This window comes from Panthera pardus, unplaced genomic scaffold (assembly GCF_024362965.1).
Source record: "Panthera pardus isolate Hobbes unplaced genomic scaffold, ASM2436296v1 HiC_scaffold_26, whole genome shotgun sequence".
Lineage (NCBI taxonomy): Eukaryota > Metazoa > Chordata > Mammalia > Carnivora > Felidae > Panthera > Panthera pardus.
In genome coordinates this window covers 6,618,717-6,642,618 of record NW_026526832.1, presented here as the reverse complement: position 1 = coordinate 6,642,618, position 23,902 = coordinate 6,618,717, and the positions used below count along the sequence as shown (strand labels likewise).

General features: G+C 36.3%; 1 protein-coding gene across 9 annotated transcripts in view; it reads left to right on the top strand.

The window, feature by feature from the left end:
• The window catches only part of EML4 (EMAP like 4), a 159,442-nt gene that overhangs the window by 54,977 nt on the left and 80,563 nt on the right, over nucleotides 1-23,902 (top strand). For 2 of the 9 annotated variants that reach the window (XM_019446400.2, XM_019446365.2), the window contains exons 1-2: nucleotides 4,411-4,764; nucleotides 14,342-14,524. In XM_019446400.2, the coding sequence (XP_019301945.1) occupies nucleotides 4,698-4,764; nucleotides 14,342-14,524 (250 nt within the window). In that variant the 5' untranslated portion in view covers nucleotides 4,411-4,697. Of the gene's footprint in view, nucleotides 1-4,408; nucleotides 4,765-14,341; nucleotides 14,525-23,132; nucleotides 23,207-23,902 lie in introns of those variants that run through there. The other 7 variants (XM_019446366.2, XM_019446367.2, XM_019446383.2 and 4 more) reach the window with 6 other exon arrangements.

The window sequence follows — 23,902 nt, the reverse complement described above, 5'->3', positions numbered from 1 at the left end:
ACCCATATTGTAGCATGTGTCCGCATTTTATTTTTTAAGGTTGGATCATACTCCATTGTATGTATATACACATTTTGTCCATTCATCTGTGGATAGACATTTGGGTGGTTTCCACCTTTTCACTGTTGTGAATGATGTTACTGTTAAACACTGGGGTACAAGTATATGTTTGAGTCCCTGTTTTCAATTCCTGTAAAGTGGAATTGCTGGATCATATGTTTAACTTTTTGAGGAACCACCAGGACATATTATGCAGTGGCTACATAATTTTGCATTTCCACCAGCAACGCATGAGGATTCTTTCTCCACTTGTGGAGAAAGTACTTTCATGTACTTACTGGCAGTTCGTGTATCTTCTTTGGAGAAATGTCTATTCAAGTCCTTGACCTATTTTTGAGACTAGTGTTGCTGGATTGCTCAGTAAGTAGATCTTAATATTTAGTGAATCTTGCTGGATTATTCCTTCAGTGTAGTTTTTTAATGTACACTTCTCTTCAAAACATATGGAAGTTCTGATGCCAACATTTAGTGTTGCCAGAATTTACAACTTTTGTTTATTTAATGGATATGAAATAGTAGCCTGTGATTTTAATTTGTATGTTCCTAATTACTAGTAAGGGTGATCCATCTTTCCACCTTCCATATAAACAGAAGTTTACCTATTCATCTCTTTCACATTTTTTGATCGGGTCGACCTCTTTTCTTATTGATATATTTACTTATTTCTTGTATGATTCCAAATATTTTTTTCCAAATTGTGCCTTTAAATTTTTTTTTCCTTTTTGAAGTAGGAAGAACTGAATTTGAATTTGGGTCCTTAGGAGTTAACATAGGTGCCTGAGAAACTAGTCACTCAATAAAATTTAGGATGAATAAGTATTTTTCAGAAATCTAAAAATCTGTGTTATTTTTTAAAGCAATAATGCTACTTGTTTTTAAAATAGACAAAAGTGTATACTTACAGCTTATATAACATTTTAATATTTAGTACTTAGAATCATATTGTTTGGGTTATATCTGTAAACTTATTTAGAAGTTATATTTTGGGGGGGCACCTGGTTGACTCAGTTGGTCAAGCATCTAACCAGCTCAGGTCGTGATCTCGAGGTTCGTGAGATTGAGCTCCACTTTGGGTTCTGTGTTGACAGTGTGACGCCTGCTTGGGATGTCTTTCTTTCTCTCTTTCTCTCAAAATAAATAAACTTTAAAAAATGCTTTAAAAAAAGTTGTATTTTTGCCTGATGTTTTATAGGTTTACATAGCTCTCCAGTTGCATTGCTTTTCTAAATTTTTCTAAAAATTATCATCAATATTTTATTTAAATAACTTGTTCCAGAGACCAAACTTTCATTTTTCCCTCCCATTAAAAATCGACTGGTTTTCTTTTTTGAGTCTCACTATTTTCTGTATAAATCTATCAGGGCAAGTGTTGTATTACACTTTGTTTGCATTTCTTTCTCCCCCACTCATCCATGCTTTTTAGGTTTGGAGACTATCTTATCCAATGAATGGCATATAATTAGAAGTTCATTAAATGTTAATCTGCTAACTCCAATTTAGCTTTTTTTTTTTTTTAAGTGTTTGTTTATTTTTGAGAGACAGAGTGGGGCAGGGGCAGAGAGAGAGGGAAACAGAGAGCCCGAAGCAGGCTCCACACTGACAGCTGAGAGCCTGATGTGGGGCTTGAACTCCCAAACCAAATGACCCGAGTCAAAGTTGGACACTTAACCAACTAAGCCACCCAGGCATCCCCCAGTTTAACATTCTGATGATGAAATGGAATTTGGTGAATAAGTAATTAGTAAAATAATGTAGCATCTCTTTCTGCTGACTTTTCAGAGACTGTTCCAGTAAATCTTTAACTGCTTAGGTGCCTGACCCTGCAGATCTTACTGAACATTGAGAATTTAGTCAATTTAGGTGTGGGTTTACCAGGCCTTTATTTTAGAATCTTAGTAATTATTTTAGTAATAGCTAACATTCATAAGACTTTCACTGTTTTGCTGTCATTTTTAAGTGTTTTTTAATGATTTTTATCTAATTAAATTCTCTTCGATTTTATATGTTAGGTACTCTTAGACTCATTTTAAAGATGAAGAAACAGAGGTGTGGAGAAGTTAAGAAACTTGACCAGAGTTATACAGTTAGTAAATGGTGAGCCAGTTTTTGAATCCAGGTAGTCTAAATTCAGCACTATATTCTTAACCACTGTATATATACTAAATAAAATTTTGGTTACACATGAACTTTATATTCCAAGAACAATTTTGTTAATAAAAACATACATGGTAGAATATTTTTCTTAAAGCAAGATAGGGACTATATTTTCTGCCAAGGACGGATGATTCGCCAGGAGGGGTAGGGGGGGCAGGGAGAAGAGGGAGAGAGAAAATGTGAATGAGTAAGTTTAGGACTAAATACATAAAGAAAGCATTGAGTTTGTCTAAGGAATCAGTAAGGGGAAGAGAGTGGGTTGTTTGTTTTAATGGAGAGATATAGGCATTTTAGCTTATTTACTCATAACAAAAAAATTAGTGAAATAAGTTGTCTGTAGTCCTGGGTTGAGGCCTTGTAGTGCAAAAATATCTAACCTCTTGATTGGGCTAAATCTCTAAAACTGTGACAGCAATAACAAAAATATACTTAATGGGCATATTGTGACAGAGGGGAAGAAGGGGAAGAAAGGCAGGGAGAGAGAGAATCTCAAGTCCAGGAACAAAAGAGGAAAAGGGGATATTCAGAGAAAGAAGAAGCCAAAAAAGGAAGAAATATTTAGGGCAATGAGAGATAACCTGTCTTTTCTATCAGTCATCGGCTAAAATTGTTTCTTCCAGATCCTTTCCCCAGCCCCATGAAACTTTGCCTGTGGGGGTTCTGTTCTTCTAAAGCGACCCCAGTACTCTGCATGTCACTAAGGTAAAAGGGGTCTCTATCTCGCCCCTTGTTTAGTCCTGTCTTTGCTGCTGATTCTACAGTGTGTCCACAATAAATCAACCAGTGTTTGGAGAGTTACCAGTGCTAATGGTGTTTTCCAGGTGTAGAGGAAAATAAAATGAAATAGCTTCTCCCCTAGAGGACTTTGCAATCTAGTTAGGAATTTAGAATGTAACTTTATTAAAAGATAATTAACAATATCCTGCAATATGATGTGTCAGATGGTATAGACATTCCACACTCAGCTCTAGCTCTTTAACCAGCTCTTTTTAACAGGCAACCTTGTCTCCTACTTTACAGATTAAAAATTTTGGTATAAAAACAAACATCTGTGCCTGCTTTCATCCTCTTTCTTCTTAGATAAAACAGTGTCCCTTTTCAAGGCTCATTCTTTGGGCTGTATTTTCTTTCTTCCTTTCTTTTTAAGTTTTATTTATTTAAGTAATCTCTACACCACGTGTGGGGCTGGAACTCACAACCCCAAGATCAAGAGTCCCATGGTCTTCTGACTGAGCCAGCCAGGAACCCCTGGTCTGTATTTTCTATTTTAGCCCTTCACATCTTCTTTAACTAGAGTTTTCCTGTATGTCCTTTCATATTAGTACACATCACTCTCTTGTTGATTTTTTTTCCCCAGACCCTGAAAATATATTGGAGCAAAAACCCCATCATCATCCTTCCGCAACATTGTCTCCATCCCTCACCCATTTATTTCCCCCTTCCATCTTCACTACCTCATGGTCACAGTTCAGTGCATTGTAGACTCTTGATTGGGCTCAGGTCATGATCTCCCAGTTTGTGGGGTCAAGGTGCTCACAGCTCACAGTCTGCTTGGGATTCTCTCTCCTCTGCCCCTCCTCTGCTCATGCTCGCTTGCTTGCTCGCTCTGTCTCAAAATAAATAAGCATTAAAAATTGTTTATTACTCGTGCAGTTGTACTATTTTACAGTAATTTGGGAAATTAAGTGAATTAAGAAAAATGACTTCTCATTGTACATTCATCTCACTTAAGTACAATGCTTATAATGAATCAGCCATGCTAGTTTTAACACTAAAATTTCAAAAATCATTGAAAAGTGATAATTCTTTTAGTTTCTTTAAAGTAACGGTGGATTTTATTTTATTCAAAACGAAAAGGAAAAAAGGAAATGAGATTTGCCACTTTGCACACACATTCTTAATTTTTTTATTTCCTAGTAGAGGAAAATACTTTGGGGGCTTTAACTGTGTTACTTACAGAAACTGTTGAGTATATTTTGTGTTTCAGTTTCAAAAGGCAAAAACTGAGTTTTGTATTTGAAGCAGTTGCACCTTATGCTCAATCAATTAAAAGAAGATCAGAAAAGTCTGAGGACAACCAAATTATTGTTTTCATGTGGTGTATTAATTCATGTGTTTCTGCCTATGCCTGGAGTTTAGCCACTCCCCAAAGCAGCCAAAGTTTTTTGTCTGTATCTTTACCCCCTTTTGGCTGCATGCTCTGTTTGCTCTCTCTCCTTCAGTGTCTTTGTCTCTCTTTATAAATAAGTAGAAAACTTTACTTCAGAGAGCAAAGGGACAGGAGAAGAGCTATCTTAAGAAATTTTTATTTGTGCCAACATAGAAGTGCTTTGTGGTAGGCCATCTGGACCGGGAGGATTTCCTCAGAATGTAAAGTATGTCGTGAGAGTTAGAGAGCTGGGATTTGCTCTGGAACTATCTGGGAAGGCAGCAGGAAATGTAGACAGAACTGGTTTATATTGCTTGTAACGTAGGTGGCAAGAATGGAAGACAGCTTGCCTGGTCTCGCTTCAGTGTGTGTTTCCTCTACACTTACGAACTTCTGCACTGGTAACGTATCTTTCCTTTCCCGCGAATTCAAAACCTGTCTCACAGACTTTACTCATGACAAAAGAAGTCTGAGGACTGGGAGTGAACCTAGATCCGTTCTTTCCCCCCCGCCCCCCTCCTCTCTTTAAATATACGTGTCAGTAATGGCATAAATATTTGCTTACATACTTTTACAAAGTATTTAAGACTGAACCCACTATGTAAATAAATATAATCCTTTTGTGAGGGCAGAGTGGGCTTTGCTCAACTTGTTCTTTCCCTGCCCCCCACAAAGGATGGCCATTACACTATTCTTGAGGGAAAAAATTAAAACAGCAGCTTTTAATGGAAAATAATTCAAAAATGCCTCTCTAAAATAATAGCAAATCATAAATTATGTAATTAAGCTTGATGTTTGCTTCTATGAAGTCTAACCAGAAAATTTCATCAAAAGCAGAATTATCTGTTTTTAATTCTTTTTTGTTAAATTAAGTAAGAGTTGGGGGGGAGCCATTTTAATTGTGAATTAATCCTGGTGATAGAATAAGTAAAGTCTGTCCCTGGGACCAGCCACCATGCTCAGAGTACTGTAACAGAAATATTTTTTGGGGTGTGTGTGTGTGTGTGTGTGTGTGTGTGTGTGTTTTGCTTTGTTTGTCTTTTGTTTTTTTACTTAACACAGTTTCTCTTTTATGCTAGTAGATGAATTTTTAGTAAGACTGTATTACAAGGAAAAACACTTAGTTTTAAAAATGGAAAATAAGCAACATTATTTGTGTTATTTCATTGAAGCCAGAAGCCAGTCTTACTTTCATAGAATCATATTGCTAACTGGAGGTAATTGATATTGTCATTTACTAGCAAAATAAAATATCCAAGGTTTTAGCAATTTAAATGCCTTACTTAATTAAAACTTTGAGAGAAAAATGTGACTTTTGAAATAGAATATTATGATAAGTAGGAAACCTTAATTCCTGCATAAATATAAATATATCTTCCTATGAGTAGCTGTGTTTTTAGAATATATTTTCTTTGGTTTATTTCCACAAATAAATTTTAGCCGTTGTAGAACACATAGTGCATTACTTCTTGATATAGTCCTTAAGTATTTCTGTCTTTATGCAATAGTTGAAGACAACCAATTCCACTTTAGAACAAAACAAAAAAATCATTTAAGTTGCTAAATTCCTTCTGATACGAATTTACTAACGTGGCAAATCATTTGTAATTGTGTTTTGTGTTATAAACAAATAATTTTTAAAGACCAGCTCTTCCTTTGAATGTATTGTATTGATTTTTGTGTCTCTTCTTAGCCTGAGAATATTCTTTTTGAGTATCATTTATAGTCATACTTTTTACAGAAATGCTTTCATTGGCCAAAATTGTTTCTTCCAGATCCTCTTCCTAGCCCCATGAAACTTCTCATGAGGGGGTTCTGTTCTTATAAAGCATAAAAATCTATAAATTAACCAAATTTGCATTGAAAATTCTACATCACAGCCTAAATTAACTTTGTTTTTTTTTTTCTGAGAAAATAATTTAAATTTTATTTACACAGAATTGTGTGTGTGTGCGTGCACGCACATGCGCACAGAAAATTCATTTAAAAGAGTATAAGGCAGCAAAAATCCTCAGAAATCCCACTTCTCTGAGACCTACCTCTAGTGTCTCTATATCTGTATATACATGTATACCTGTAGATATACAGTTCTACACAAAATACACAGTAATTGTTGCCTTGCAAATTTTTTGTCTATATATTTTTAATTTCATAGTATGTGGTCACTCTTAATAAACTTGTTGATGATTATAAATATACATCATCCTTTTTAAGAGTACATAGTATACCATAGTGCAACCATTTAATCAGTTGCCTGTTTATAGTCCTTTAAGCTAGTGCCATATTTTTTTCAGCTGTAAACAATGCATGGTATTGTTACTATTTTCTCATGTTTCTTCATCCTTATTAGCTCCTCTAATCTTCCAATTTGCATTGTCTTTCTACCCAGTAAATCCTGCCAGTGCCTTAACATAAGTGTTTTTAACAAGGGGAGATCATAGACCATTTAAAAACATTTTTTAATATTTGTTCTTTGAATGGTATTGTGTACTGAATAATATACTTTTCTGAAATGAACTATTTTTTCCCCCAGAGATTTATAGGTAATAATTAAGGGTCCTACCATTAGCCTCAAACTGTCATAAAAACCATCTTATTTAGTTGTTTTTATGACATAAAACCTCAGAGTTTTTTGGAAGTACAACTCCACTTTTTATCTGTTTTGGAAAATTTAATGTGCAAAGATGATTCTCCAAAAAATGAAATGAGGAAACCAACTATAATTTACTCATCTCCAAAATTCTTTTTTTTTTTTTTATGATACAGATGTTACGTTTTCTGTGGATGCCTCCCTATACTAACTAGCCCTTGTCCTCTTGTCACCAGAAGTAACTATTGTCACAAATTTTGTGTATATTATTCTCTTTATAGTTTTATTCTAAATAATATGTTACTTATTTTTGTGTTTTTTGAATTTTTATAAAGTTTATCTGACTTGCTTTTTATGCTTATCAGTATATTCCTTGGACTCATACATGATGTTGCATTACCACTCAGTATTATTCTGTTGAATGTTTGTATCACAGTTTATTTACCCATTTTACAGTTGACGAACATTTAGATTTTTTTCCCGTGTTTCTATTTTGAACTATGCTGTTGTAAACATTCTTGAACATGCCTCTTGGTATATGTGTGCAAGAGCAGAGACTGGGAATACCTGGTAGATAACCTGTTTTGTAAAGTTTTATTGGAACATAGCCATACCCAATCATTCACATGTTTATATATAGCTGTTTTTTGTATTATAAAGGCAGATCTGAGTAATTGCTACAGGGGCTCTATGGTCTGCAAAGCTAAAATATTTATCTAGCTCTTTAACAGAAAACGCTTGCCAGTCCTGCTGTAGGATAGGGTATATACACCTAGAAGTGAACTTGCTGAGTCATAAGATGTGTGCATCTTCAGTTTTACCAGATGATGCCATGGTTGGGTTCCCCCCCTCCTCCCCACAAAGTCATTGAAACAGTTTATATCTCCTAGCAATAATGTAGGAGAGTTCACATTACTCTGTATCCCTGGGAACACTTGATATTGTCACACTTTGAATGTTTTGCCAGTTTGGTGAGTATAAAATAGTATTTTATATGGTTTTAATTTTCCTTTCCAAAATTTTAATTTATTTTTATTATTTTAAATGCTTATTTTTGAGAGAGAGAGAAAAAACAGTGTGAGTGGGGGAGGGGCAGAGAGAGAGACAGACAGACAGAATCTGAAGCAGGCTCCACGCTCTGAGCTGTCAGCACAGAGCCCGATGCAGGGCTTGAACTCACAAACTGTGAGATCATGACCTGAGCTGATGTTGGACACTTAACCAATTGAGCCACCCAGGTGCCCCTGCTTTCCAAAATTATTAATGAGGTGCTTGAGCCTCATTTCATATGTTCATTGGCCATTTGTTCCTTTTTGTGATGCTTAGTCGAGATTTTTACCAATTTTTCTGTTACAGTTTGCAGGAATTCTTTATTCAGGATAGTAATTCATTACTATGTGTTAAAACTATCTTCTCCCAGTTTGTAAATTGCTTTTTCTCTTTATCGTGTCTTTTAGTGTGCATACATTCTGAATTCTAATGTAGATAAGTATCAGTCTTTACTTTTATGGGTAGTGCTTTCTGTGTCTCATTTAGGAACCTCTCCTTCACTTCCAAAATATGAAGATATTCTCTCTTACTTACTAAAGGTTTTATAATTTTATCTTTAATCCTTTAATTTACTTGGATTTTATTTTTGTGTGTGGTGGAGATAATAACTTCATTATATACTTAATTTTAATGAATTTGTAAATTTTAATTTAACTTGGGAAGTTTAGTCATTATTTACATATTTTTATCAGCTAGAATCTTTTTCTCTTCCTCTGGGCCTCCAGTGACACTAATATTAGGTCCAAGGCTGCTTTTTTTTCCCTCCCTTTCTGTTTAGATTGTATAAATCATATATATAATGCATGTGTATATAATATATATTCTAATATAATTTTTTAAATAGAAGAAGTTCTAATTTCAAAGATTATTTTCTTGTAAACAAAAAGCTTGGTTATCCAGTATCCCATAATTTAGGAAGTTAGATTGGGAAAGAATGTTGCTATAGACAGCCATAGTTAATCCTAACTGCAAATAGTGAAGCAGAAAAGGTATCCTGAAAGATTAGGAATTTGAAAATGTAACACTTTGAGTGTTTTAATTAGAAATATAATAGCCTCTAGTGCATCATTCTGTCACAGTACTTGTAGCACAAAGTAATTAGTATTCTCAATGAAGATTGAGCCATCTAGAAGTGGCTAAATTAGAATTGTATGTCTTAGTCAAGAAGGCAAGAAAGTATTTTACTTCAGAAAGATTTACACAAAATCATTAGCATTGAAAAGGTACTAGACTATATAGGCATGTCTCATTCTGATGTGTTGCTGGATTGCCAACTTTTGGATATTTAGAATAGAATATGTTTATCTCTGCAAAGGTAATGTATTTCTGAATAACTCAGAAGCCAAATTAACTGATTCATTGTAGTAAAAGCATAATGAACAGCTATCATTGTAGTTTTAACACTATAATATTGAATATTGAAGTCTACTAGTTACATATAAATTTGCTTACACCACTAATAAAAGAGACTTATGCCAACAAATAAGAGTAGACTGATAGATAAGAGGTTTATGGACCTCCATTCTCTCTCCATTCACCTCCCTCAACCCTTCCCCCCCAATGAGTTTAACAACCCTTGAGGATTCATTTGTAGTAACTTTTAAGGCTAGAAACTATCTTGAAAAGGAGCAAAGAAATGAGAGCTTATTGTATAAGGAAAAGGAGCTAATGTATACTTACATTAGGAAAAGGAGGTGTAAAAAGCTCCCAGAAAGTAGATATATTCTATTTGCTGAACAGATATGTCTTGTGAAGGAGAGAGAGTGTGGTGCATTAGATCATGAGAGAAAAAAATAAGAGCAAAGTTTTCAAAATAGAGAAGAGCGATGGATTTTTTAGAGTCATCTCAGGGAGCAATTCTAACCCCAGTTTGCTGTTTGACCAAGAGGAATTCACTTGAGTACCTAGAGTCTTAGTTTATTTACCTATAAAACGGTAGGAGAGAGGGAGAGGGGGAGAGAGAGAGAGAGAGAGAGAGAGAGAGAAAGCAAGTGGGGCAGAGAGAGAATCCCAAGCAGGCTCTGCGCTGTCAGCACAGAGCCCCATGTGGGTCTCAAACTGAGATCATGACCTGAGCTGAAATTGAGAGTCAGACGCTTAACCGACTGAGGCACCCAGGCACCCCTATATGTTACTTAATCTTAAGCTAAAATGCATTGCTTCTGGAGCTTGATTTCTTAAAGCAAGTTCGTGCCATGCACAGTGTTCCAATTTTATTAAAAAACATGCTAGAAGGGGCACCTGGGTGGCTCAGTCAGTTAAGCATCCAACTTCAGCTCAGGTCATGATCTCGCAGTCCGTGAGTTCGAGCCCCGCGTCGGGCTCTGGGCTGATGGCTCAGAGCCTGGAGCCTGCTTCCGATTCTGTGTCTCCCTCTCTCTCTGCCCCTCCCCCCTTTATGCTCGCGCGTGCGCTCTCTCTCTCTCTCTCTCTCTCTCTCTCTCTCTCTCTCTGTCTCAAAAATAAATGTTAAAAAAAAATTTAAAAAATGCTAGAATATAAGGCAATTAATGCAAATTTTTACTCATTGATTACAAAGGCTAGAAAAGAGGCTGTGTTAAAGACAACAACCCTTCCTGCCTCAAAATAAGTAAACTTAAAAAAAGATTAACATTTTATACATTTTTATGGTGAATTTCAGGTAATATAGAAATACTTACACTGAAAAGCGAAAATTACTTTTTACTCCTCTCTTTCCAATCTCATTCTCCTAATCAGAAATAACCCAGTCACCAGTTTGATGTGTATCCCTCTAGACTTTTTTCTATGTGTACGATATATACATATATAAATATGAAGCTTTGTTTTATTTATGTATTTTTAATTTTTTTAATGTTTATTTCTGAGAGAGAGAGAGAGACGCCAAGTGTGAATGGGGGAGGGTCAGAGAGAGAGGACGACACAGAATCCAAAGCAGGCTCCAGGCTCTGAGCTGTCAGTACAGAGCCTGACACAGGGCTCAAACTCACAAACCACAAGATCATGAACTGAGCGGAAATCAAGAGTTGGATGTTTAACTGACTGAGCCGCCCAGGCGCCCCCAAAATTACCTTTTTCAAACAAAAACATGATTATGTCACTCAGTAGTTATAACTCTTTAGTAGCTTTGTGGGGGGAAAAAATACATTTTTTTGGTCCTCCTGTGATTATTGTTAAGAATGTAGCATGAAATACACTAAAGGGGCACTTAAATTGTGAGCCAAGAGTCCTGTGTTTGAGTCTCAGGTATCAAGACTGATTTGGTGACCTTGGGCAAGGCTATTTAACTTCTTGAGCTATTTCCTCAAATATCAAATATAGATAGTGTGAGGAGGGGGATAAGGTAATAATATGAAAGGTACAATATAAACGCAGGACATTGTTAATAGTTAACCTTGTATTTGTTATGCCCTTTGAAAAATTGTCCTTGTGTCTTATCACAGTATCTAGCAGGTCATGGTAGGATTTTTACAAGCTGAACCACCCTTCATTTCACGTTTCACATAATAAAAACCTCAATCACTAAGAAAAAAAAAGTTTAGAAAAGTTAAATGACTTGACAAAAATGAAAACTAGTACCATGTCAGTAGTAAAATGCTGTATAACCTTGACCTTATAGTCTGATAGTCTTTCCACCAGGCTCTGCTGCCTTCCTAAAATAATTAAGATTATGTATTTATAAAAATCACATAAATATGTTGTTTGTGATTGCAGTTTAATTATATAACTCATCCTTTATAAATTGAGAACAGTGTAGAATGGCACATCCATATTATTTACTGTCTTCATCAGGACCTTTGGCTTACAAGAAATGGCTTGCAAAAAGGGAATTTATTAGATATAATTAGCTAGGAGGAATATTAGAGCAACTCTGAGAATGGAAGGTCCTGGATTTCAGAGACTAGAACTGCATCTCAGGGCAGTTAAGACTCTCTGTCACTAATGGCCTTAGGTCTGTGTCCTTAGTTAGCAAAGCAGGAAGAAGGATGGACTACAGCTCCGCCTCTGGGAAACTTGGGAGGATTCCATTTGGCCTAGCCCACATCTCACAACCACTCCTGTAAGTAGTAGTAGATTAAACCATATGAAATTGCCAGTAAATATTTTTTACCAACTTGAAAGGCCATTTTGTATGGTTAACCTATTAATAGTTCAGGGTGGTAGAGGGGAGAATGAGGCATCATTGATTAACAGCCCTAATGGGACTTCAGAAAATGGTAGAGTTCCACAAAAGAGAAGAGGTGCTTTTCTTCCAACCAGAAGAAGGAAAATAGGAAGGCATTCTGGGCAGACAAAAATCATAGTGACATAATAGAACGCACGAAGTGTGTGGGTCAGCTAGAATTCAGCTGGGCCACTGTGGAAATGAAAGAGGCCTCAAATATTAAAATTTCTAAAGTCAGAGACTGAATTGTTCTTACTAGTCCTTTTCTTAAGCATCTCAGTTTGACAGAACTCCTTTTATGTAACAAATGCACCCAAAGCACTCAAATTACAACTATTGTACTTTTCTGTTGTATCCTAACATTTGTTGGATATCAAACATGTTTAGGCACCTTCCTCATAACCTGTTTAAAGATGAAGAAATTGAGGTTCAGAGAATTTGCCTAAGATTATACAACTAATCGTTATTAAAGTCTAAATTGAAGATAAATTTTCATTCTATACTGGTACTTCTCAAAGATTGTGCATGAAATACCTCTAAAAGCAGAAGAGAGTATGGGGTGCCTGGGTGGTTTAGTCCGTTAAGCGTCTGACTTCGGCTCAAGTTATGATCTCACCGTTCATGGGTTCGAGCCCCATGTCGGCCTCTCTGCGGACAGCTTAGAGCCTGGAGCCTGCATCTGATTCTGTGTCTCCCTCTCTCTTTGTCCCTCCCCTTCTTCCTTCTTGCGCTGTCTCTCTCTCTCTCTCTCTCTCTCTCTCTCTCTCTCTCTCTCTCTTTCACAAAAATAACGTTTAAAAAATTAAAAAAAAAAAAAAGAAGAGAGTACATATGTATACCTGAGAGGTCTGTTGGCATATGTGATTTTAAACATAAATATTGTTTACGGCTCCATAACAAAGTGGTGATAGCCTTGCTTTTTAAGTGCTGAATTGTTTTAACTCAGACTTTGAGTTAAATTGTCTTTTTAGGAAGGTGGATAACACATTCTCTCAGTAGGAGAAAAATGGCACACTACGCCTTTATTGTGTGAATAACTGACCCAGTTTATAAAACTCTGGTCCAAACCATACTTCTTGTAAGAATCTGAATTTTCGTGCTTATAGTGCATTAGCCAACAGCTATTGATCTTTCTATACGTTTGGGTTCTGACTGACCCAACTGTTAACAGTGTGCTCTAAAGTTACATAGCTTTGGAAGTAGTTTGTAATTGCTATGTTATAGTTAAACTTAATTAGGCTTTTTGTTGTTGTTACATACCTAACAAATAAGTATTAGCTGTGTGCTTTATAGAAACCACACTTCCTTTTTCAAGAGTTGGGACATCGGGTAAGAAAAAACAAGACTATATAGCAATATCTTGTGGCATTTGGGGAGTATAGTAAAGACAGAAATAAAGAGTGCTTTCTGATCATTGATGCTGAAGGTGAGTGGTTCGCAGTCTTATACATAAAGCAAAACTGTGAAGTGATTTGTACTCCTTTTTTATTTTCATAGAGAAGTAGGATAATGATGTGATAATTTAAAGGATACTTTGGATAGTTGACTATCTTGCAAGTTTCCAGAAGTCTCCAAAGTGATCTATTTAGAGAAAATTTTGATGAAAAAACTAGTTAAGGTTATAGTATAATAATGGGGAAAATTTGATCATGGGGAAAATTTTCATAATTGTAGTTTTATGTCAGATATATTAACTTTTACTATTTTTAATTCATTCAAATAGCCATGGAAAATATTTACAGAAGTTAATCTGTGTAAAAATGATGGGTTTGTTTTTTCCCCCCAATTTTTGTCATCTTTTAAAAGACTTACCTGAATAGATCTTCTTTATGTTCCTTTTTTTGTTTGTTTGTTGTTTTTTTAAGAGCATGAGAGTGAGTGTGAGCAGAGGTGGGAGGGTGGGGAGAGACGGGGAAAGGGAGAATCTTTTTTGTTTTTTTGTTTTTTTAAATGTTTGTTTATTTTGAGAGAGAGAATCCCAAGCAGGCTCCGTGCTGTCAGCACAGAGCCCAATTCAGGGCTTGTATCCATGACTGTGAGATCACGACCTAAGCCAAAATCAAGAGTCAGAAGCTCAACCGTCTGAGCCACCCAGGCACCCCTGAATAGATCTCTTTATTTGTTGTTAGATTCTTTCTTGAACAGTTTGCTTAAAACAAAAAACAAAAAAAAAACCATCTTCTTCATTTTATAGATGATAGTATTTCTGCTGCAAGTACTTCCGACGTTCAAGATCGCCTCTCAGCTCTTGAGTTACGAGTTCAACAACAAGAAGATGAAATCACTGTGCTAAAGGCAGCTTTGGCTGATGTTTTGAGGCGTCTTGCAATCTCCGAAGATCATGTAGCCTCAGTGAAAAAATCAGTTCCAAGTAAAGGTAATTGTTTATTAAAGTAGGAAAAGTCTTGCTTTTTGCAGCTTACTTTGCAATAATGTGTAAAACTTGTGTATTTTATCAGTGACATTAAACCAAGAATATAAAACTATAGTTTGTCTTTTGGATTAGCTGTAACTATAGTTTGTTACATTGCCTTTTTTTTTTTTTTATTCCCAAGAAATTCTGAAAGTTTACTATTTATTATTTTAAGTAGGAATATTTTTGTAATACCACTGATTGTACATACAGCTTTTATGTCATAGTATTTGTGTGAATTTAGTATTTTCCAACTAGATAACAAATTTACTGAGGGCAGGAATTGAATCTTCTTTTTGTGTCTCCCATAGTAATTAATTAGCATTGTATCTTGAACATAGTAGATAGGCACCCATGTACTTTTTGAGTCAGTCCTCTTACCATTACAGAAATGATAAAAGTCATAGTTCAAACAACCTTATTCTAAGCCTTCTGTGGTCATTAGTGAGAAAAGTTCTGAAGAATTTAAGCTCTGAAACTTACTACCAACCCCAGTACCGTGTTAATTTTAACTTCTAGATATTAAGGGTTTTCACAGGTTGAGAGAAACAGTCATTAGAATGCTATTATTCTGAGTTTGGAGCAGATCTTGTGTGGCCTTTCCCTTCCTCCAACCACCCAGAAAGAATTTTAAATTCTTTTATGTTAAGCAACTGAATCTATTATTTCATATATCTTACGATTTTTTTTGATAGAGTAGATGGACATAGGCATAACTATCCCCCATTTTGGCAATGGGCAAAGTGAGGATATTTATGAATTCAGTTTCTGAATGTTGAGTTTGAAGTTATATGGTGTGGAGGTAGACACATAGATAGCTGAATTATAGGTCTAGTGTTCATGTTAATCTTGGCTAGCAGGAAGAATTTGGGAGTATTCAGCTTATGGATAATAGTTGGAGCCATAGAAAGAGGATGTAAAATGAGAACGAGGCTCAGGATAGTTCTCTTGGGAGCTCTAGTATTTCAGCAAAGAAAAAGTGATTCATGTTGCCAGATGCTACAAAGAGATTGAATAAAACAAAGACTGAGAGGTGACCCTTGGATTTGGCATTTATGAGGTTACTAGAAACCTCCACAAGCAATTGTAGTGGAGTGATAGGATTGCAAATCAAATTACAGTTGACGAGAATTGCGGAATTGGGAGTAGCAACTATAGTCACTCTTCAAAAAATAGGCCTGAGGGAAGAAAGATGGTAGTAACTAGAGGAAGATGTTAAATTGAAGGTCAGCTTTAATTTAATTTTTATTGTTTAAGATGTTATAGACTTGAGGATAAAGATAAGTTGAGGACAAAAGACAGCATGGAGGAAGATATTAATGCCAACATGAATAGGGGGTGGGAATTGATGAGGCGGGTTTCCTGAGAGTTTGGACAAGAACTGTAGCACAGGTAAGAAACTATTGGTCTTAGAAGACTCCTTCTTCTGGAATAGACTGAAAAGAGCTAAAACTATGTGGGGGTCACTAAATATTCACAGTTGTCAGGGCTGGAACTTCGATTCCTTACCACTTTTCCTCAGGAGACAGTGATGCTCTCTAAGAAGGTAAGACAGTTCCTACCGGTGAAAAAAGGGGTAATTGGAATGACTAGAGAATAGGAGACCATAGACATACAAAGGAAGTGCTGAGTCACCTTGAAAACACTGAAGTGGTGCATTCTGATTGTGTGGTTCCCATTCTTTTTTTTTTTAAGTTATTTTTAATTTTTATTGTTGAAGTGTATAGTTAACATACAGTGTTACATTAGTTTCAAGTGTACAGTATCATGATTCAACAATTCTGTTTAGTCAGTGCTCTCCATGATAGTTCCCATACATTATCATACCTTACATTATTACAGTATTAATGACTATATTCCCTTCCCTATGCTGTATTTTTAATAAATGAATGGGTAAAGAAGATGTGATATGTGTGTGTGTGTGTGTGTGTGTGTGTGTGTGTGTGTGTGTGTGTATACACACACGATGTGATTCCCATTCTTATACTTCCCACCTTCAAATACTCTAGGCCTAGGTAGTTAATAGTGGAGACTTAGACAGGTGGCTGGGTTGATCTGCTCCATTAGTGGTTAGTAAGATAAATGTGTCAGTGACAAGGGATAAGGGACTGGAAAGTTTGGCAAAAGCTTTCATAGAAACCACTTTAGCTAATAATGTTATATTGCAGTCCTTAAATTTTTTTGAGAACCAGCTTTGAGGACTGCCAAAATCAAGCCAGGAAGAACTTTATTTGGTTATAAATTGATTTTAATAAGAGGATTCTGGAGTTGTTAGAGTAGAATGAGGAGCCAGATCAGTTAGTGTGTGTGGGCTTTAAAGGGAAGGTGAACTTGGTGTAGAGAAAGAACACACCATTTATAATTGACATGTAACCTCAGCTTCTGACTGTATAAATATTTTAAATTCTGAAAGAGAAAATGGTACAGTGTTTGGTTATTATCCACAATATTTTTGAAAGCTTATTTCAGGGGCACCTGGATGGCTCAGTCGGTTTAACGTCTAACTTCTGCTCAGGTCATGATCTCATGGTTCATGAGTTTGAGCCCCAGGTGCTCTGTGCTGACAGCTCACAGCCTGGAGCCTGCTTCAGATTCTGTGTCTCCCTCGCTCTGCCCCTCTCCAGCTCACTCGCTCTCTCTTTCAAAGATAAATAAACGTTAAAAAGATTTTTTTAAAAAAGAAAGCTTATTTTAAATAGGTCATACTAGTTAAAAAACATTGAGAATTTTTTTATTATGCTAAAACAACAGTACGTTATAATTTTGTGTTGAGAAAAATTTAAACACTTTTTTCTGATTTTTTTATTTCCCAAGATATTTGAGTAAAAAATATTTATAAAGAAATTAAAAAATTTTTTTTTAATTTTTTTAATTTATTTTTGAGACAGAGAGAGACAGAGCATGAGCAGGGGAGGGGCAGAGAGAGGGGGAGACACAGAATCTGAAGTGGGCTCCAGGCTCTGAGCTGTCAGCCCAGAGCCCGACGCGGGCTCAGACTCACGGAGTGTGAGATCATGACCTGAGCTGAAGTCGGACGCTCAACCAACTGAGCCACCCAGGCACCCATTTATAGAGAAATTTAAAGACTGCTTTTTAAAAATTTGATAGACAATGATAAATTTTGTATGATGCATCAGTTACTTCATACTTACCTGTTCCAATGTCATAAAATACAAATAAAATTAAATAACTGTAGTTCCTATTCTCCAGGGACATACTTTCTGTAAGTTACTCTTTCTAGTCTTTGTTTAGTTGTCCTTACTCATAATTCCTTTTGTCTCTGAAGTGAATTTAGGATCAGATTTATTTAAGGCTCTTTAGTGACGACTTAACCTAGTTCTGGAGTTACAGAGCCATCTGCAGCTGCTACATTGGAACTTTTTTTCCCTCACATACTATCAACTCCTAATCCTTATTAATAACCTTATTAATTAGATAGGGAGCTCCTTTCCACTAATTGTACTTTATAAGCTTACTATGACTGCTCTTCTTACAATGTGCCAACATGGTTATATTCTGAAATGGGGTCCACTAGTGATTATTCTTTTTTTCTTTTTTTTTGACTTTTTAAAAAATTTTTATGTTTATTTTTGAGAGAGAGATACAGAGTGTGAATGGGGGAGGGGCAGAGAGAGAGGGAGACACAGAATCCAAAGTAGGCTCCAGGCTCTGAGCTGTCAGCACAAAGCCCAACGCAAGGCTCGAACCACGAGCCATGAGATCATGACCTGAACTGAAGTCAGCACTCAACCACCTGAGCCACCCACGTAGCCTACTAGTGATTATTCTTTAAGTTACTTAGTTAGATGCAGGCTTTGAAATGCTGTCTATAAAAGAGATTAAAGGGGGAGTTGATTATATAACAATTTGGGGAGATATTATTTTAGAGATGAGCATAATTCATTGTTAAGAATTACTCTGGTTCCTTTTAGTGGAAAAATTTGCTTGACTAATTTTTGTTTGCCAATATTGATACTTAGAGAAATATGTATTTAAAGGTTTTAAATTTATTATTGGAAATTCTAAACAGCTGTATCGTGGAGTTTATAATATACAATGGGAATTATTGGGAAAATATTAGGTGATTCTTCACTATTGACGTTTGTATATAGCCTAATAAAGATCAACTGTCAGTTTTGATATTAAACAGGATTTATATTATGAATATTTGTAATGATCATTTTAAACAAAGTATTTTATAATAAATGACGTTTTTCATAAAATGCTCTTTTTAAAAAATAAAATTATTTTGTGGGAATTTTGTATATATTTTTAATTTCTTTTTAATGTTTGTTTATTTTTGAGAGAGAGAGAGACAGAGCCCGAGGAGGGGAGGGACAGAGAGAGGGAAACACAGAATACAAAGCAGGTTCTAGGCTCTGAGATGTCAGCGTGGACCTGACGTGGGGCTCGAACTCAACGAACCATGAGATCATGACCTGAGCTGAAGTCCGACACTTAACCCACTGAACCACCCAGGGGCCCCTTGTATATTTTTTCTTTATTGAAAAAGTAATTTCTGATACTGTGGAAAATTTTATCTTCTATGTGAATTTTTTTTTTAGTCCTCTGTGAAATTAGAATTTATTGTATTCACTTTCACATAAATTACTGATAGGAGAATACTCACTATCATTTGCTTAGATAGCTACACTTTTTTAGAGGATTTTTCTTTAGAAGTAAGGCTAACCCCCTGTTGGATAAATAAGTGTGAAAGCTCTTTATGAAACTGTGGTTAAAAGCATAAGCTAACTTCCTTATTGATAAATTCAACTAATTTTGCTAGATGGTGGTGATATGGGGGGGGGGGGGACATAGCTTTAGGTGTGACTAAAACTAAATGTTGTGTATGCTGCTGGTTTAATGACATTCTACTGTGTCACTTTGTAGTAATATTACCATTCAGTAGATGTCTAAGTCAGAAGCACACCTAACTAGTCATTTCAGTATTTTTAGTACTCTTCTGTTAGTTTATTCCTTCTCATGTGCCAGCGGTATTAAAAGCTAAGCCCCATTTTTTTCTCCAGTATATTATGCTCGACACTTAACTAAGGTAGAAATTTTCCCAGTAGTTTTTTTTTTCTTTTAATTTTTTTTTTAACATTTATTTATTATTGAGAGACAGAGACAGAACATGAGCATGGGAGGGGCCAGGAGATGGGGAGACACAGAATATGAAGCAGGCGCCAAGCTCTAAGCTGTGAGCACAGAGCCTGATGCGGGGCTCAAACTCACAAACCAAGAGATCATGACCTGAGCCAAAGTCTGACGCTTAACTGACTGAGCCACCCAGGCGTCCCCTCCACCTCCCAGTAGTTTTTAAGGTAGCCAGTCATTTAAGTTTCTCATATACCTTCTCTTCTGTTGGAGAATTTTTTCCTTTTGACGGCATACGTTCATAATATATGTAGCAGTTGTAACGGAGTTCCTGCCAAAAGGAAAAAAAAAATTACCTGTATTTTGGAACAAACGGGAAGGCCCAGGGAACACTTTGGCAAGATTAGCTGCCAGGAAGACAAATTATGTCACAGCTGGTGCCTGGGAAACCCATTAAGACCTCTCAGGGTGACCAAATGAATGTAATTTGAGAATACAGTCCAGTGGCATTATGTGAAGACAAGCTGTTAGTATACAATGGTATATAAGCAAAGGAGTCAAATTTATCTGAAGATGAGAATCAGTCATTTTACACCAGGAAACTGCTGGTAAACCAAAAGTATCAAGCATTGCAGATGACATTTGAGAAATGAGAGAGCCCAGAGGCAAAATTGAAATGTAAAGAGTATCTGTTTTCTTAAAAAAAAACAATCCTAATTGTGTAGAAACTGGGATAACGTACAGGCACAGGTCTGTATCATTGCCTCTTACTCCAGATAACATTTGGGAAAAGACAGAAATTGTCATAAGTTTGCTGTAAATGATGTTGATAAGTAAATTATACTAATCTAGTTGGAAAGTAAATTTCCTTGGTGGGCCCTTGGGCCAAAGTGACTGGTGATTGTGGTAGGAGATGGAAGTGTTTTATTATTTGACAACAGATCAAAGACTTCTAAGATGCACTTTGCATATAGAAGTATATGAGTGGATATTGCCTCAGACCAGGCAACAATTACCGTTTCCCGAAATCTAGAGTTCCATTTCTATATGAAAGTCAAATCTATCTTTGGTCATTTCACCTCAAAATATACTTTCAAAAAACTAGTGGCCATTAGGAGTTGAAAGGACTGAAGTACACCTTCCTGTGAGACAAAAGGAAAGGAGCTTGAAAATATAAAGAGAGTGGAAGAGGTCTGCAGTTGGAGCTGTGGGGCATATGATAGAGAATCTGAGATAAATAAAAAATTTTGAGTGTCAGCTAGAGTTCTTCCTCCATGGGCCATCTTTATCCTTCTTCTGATCAAAAATTTTCCCATCTTTTTTTTTTTTTTTTTAAATATTTATTTATTTTGAGAGAGAATCCAAAACAGGCTCTGCACTGTCAGCGCAGAGCCCCACAAAGGGCTCAGTTCCACGTACGGAGAAATCATGACTTGAGTTGAAATCAATAGTCGGACACAACCAACTGAGCCATCCAGGTGCCCGCCATATTTTTCCATCTTTTAAGGTTCAAACTATTTCCTGACAATATTGCCATTTCTTTGTCTCTTCTTGGAATCATTTAAAAAGTTTTAAAAGTCTGTTTTGGTACGTATATTTGATGTTCCTGCTAGATTATAATCTATTTGAAGGCAGGGACAGTTTGTTACTAACAGCTAGCCTTGGGATGACTCAGTAAGTACTTGTTAAATTGAATGTGGAGAATAGAAAGTTTTAGAAGCAGGAAGTTGTGGTTAAAAAAAAAAAAAACTGGTTTAGAGAGGGGGATTGGGATAGATCCAAGATTAAGAGAATATTAGGGATTAGGGTAGCCAGGATTTTAGATTTTGTGATTTTGAATATGGAACAGTTTCTAGTGATAACTTTACTGTGTGAGTCTAGAGTATAGTATAGTCATTAGTATTTAGGAACTGTCAGGCTAAGTTATCAGAAAGGTCCTATGCTTGGGTCTGTCATCAAGGAATATAAAACATATGGTTAGTATTCTTATGTCATCATAAAGTATAAAAATTATTGTTGGCCTTCAGCTGGCATTAATGATGGTTTCTACTCTAATTAAAACTAAATACCTTCCTGGTTTATAGACTTTTAGCCTAAATTTCTATTTCAGCCAGGTTCCTGCTCAGAAATAGAACTACTTATACTTTTGTAAAAAAGGAGAGGTTCTTGCTGCTTCCAGTCCTGTAGGCTAATCTTTGAGATCACGGCTCAGACTTTATAATGTCTAAGCTATAGAGGAGAGGGATGTGTGTGTGTGCATACACATATATACATATATGCACACACACACAGCACTAATGGTGCATTCCAGTCATGGATCTGTGTAACTTCAATAATCATTTTTATGTTCCATTCTTCCAGTTAAGTTCCTAATATTCTGAATTTCAAAGAATACACTTTAGACTTCTCAACTGAAAAACAAGCATTCACCCACAGTTCCTTTTTGTTTCCTGCCTCTGCTTTACTTAATGCATTGCCTCTACCTTGGGAGATGATTCACTCTTTCATCCAAATGCTAAGGATTCCCAGTACCAAGAGCTATTTCAAATTAAACTGTAGGATTAAAGGCGACCATGAAAACCTTCTTTTGGCCTTTTCTTGCTATTTATTTATTTATATTATTTTTAAATTTTTTTTTTCAACGTTTTTTATTTTATTTTTGGGACAGAGAGAGACAGAGCATGAACTGGGGAGGGGCAGAGAGAGAGGGAGACACAGAATCGGAAACAGGCTCCAGGCTCCGAGCCATCAGCCCAGAGCCTGACGCGGGGCTCGAACTCACGGACCGCGAGATCGTGACCTGGCTGAAGTCGGACGCTTAACCGACTGCGCCACCCAGGCGCCCCATTTATATTATTTTTAATGTTTATTTGTTTTTGTGAGAGAAAACACTAGCAGTGGAAGGGCAGAGAGAGGGGAACAGAGGATCTGAAGCAGGCTCTGTACTGATAGCAGAGAACCTGATGTGGGGCTTGAACCCACAAACTGTGAGATCATGACCTAAGCTGAGGTTGGATGCTTAACCTACTGAGACACCCAGGCGCCCCTCTTGCTGTTTACATTAGTATCTGGGGTCCTTGATGATTTAGTACTATTGTCTGCTTAGAATTTCCTTTCCCCCTACTCCCTCTGGTAAGTTTCTGTGTGTTATCCTGGCACTGCTTAAAATGTCACTCTACGTTTGGCAGAATTATTTCTTTCTCCTTACTTAACTACTCCTTCTGCCTGGACTCAAATGTTGATTTCACTGCTTACCGCAATAGAACCTTGAGCATGTTAATAATCTCTCCAATTTCTTCTTCAGTAAAATTGGGATGATAATAATAAATCCCTTTCAGGATTATGGGTAAGGTTAAAGGATATACCACTTATAAAGTACCTAGGACAATGCCTAGCACCTGGCAAGCACTTGATAATTAATATTACTCCACACCATTTACTGTATTGACAGTGTCTGTTTCCTTCATCTTTTCAGTGAACGAGGCACTGTTTTAGGTGGTGGAGATTAAAGAAATAAAAAACACGGACTTTGCCCCCAAAGGACCTCAGGTAAACTGAGAAGACAGATAGGTCAGTATTACAAAATCATAGGTAATTCGTATTAAAAAGGTAAATTCAGGGTGCTGTGGGAGCACCTAGGATAAATACTTAATTAACTCAAACCGGAGTTGAAGGTTCCTTGCAGGAGGTGACATCAGCACTCATCTACCTTCATGATTTTAATAGCCACTTATTAGTACCAGTTCCCACATTGTTCCCAGATCCAGGCTTCAGCACTTCAGAATTGTCTATCTTACTAGATTGTTCTGTTTGTGTGTCCTTCAGAATTCGTAAATGTACAATGTCCCCAAATTGAACTCCTTATTCTTTAAGTCTTCTAAACATTTCTTAAAACTGACTCCTCCCCTGCATTCATGCTACCAGGCTCTTATTTCATATCTCCATCATCTATGCTTGGACCACTGCCCTAAAATCTGCTCTTCACGTAGCCACTAGAGGGTTTTCTCTAAAATGTAAATTGAACTAACTCCTTTTTTCCAGCTCAAACCCTTTTAGTGGTCTCTATCCTCTGTAGATAGAGTCTCCATAATCTAACTGCTGTTTACCTCTCCCATCTGGACTCTGCTGTCTCTTGTTTCACATTCTCACCACACAAAGAGCTTTTTGTCTGCCTCCTCTCTTCCATGCACTCACACACACCCCACTTTGCTATTGTAGTCTGTTTCTTTGCACATACTAGAGTAA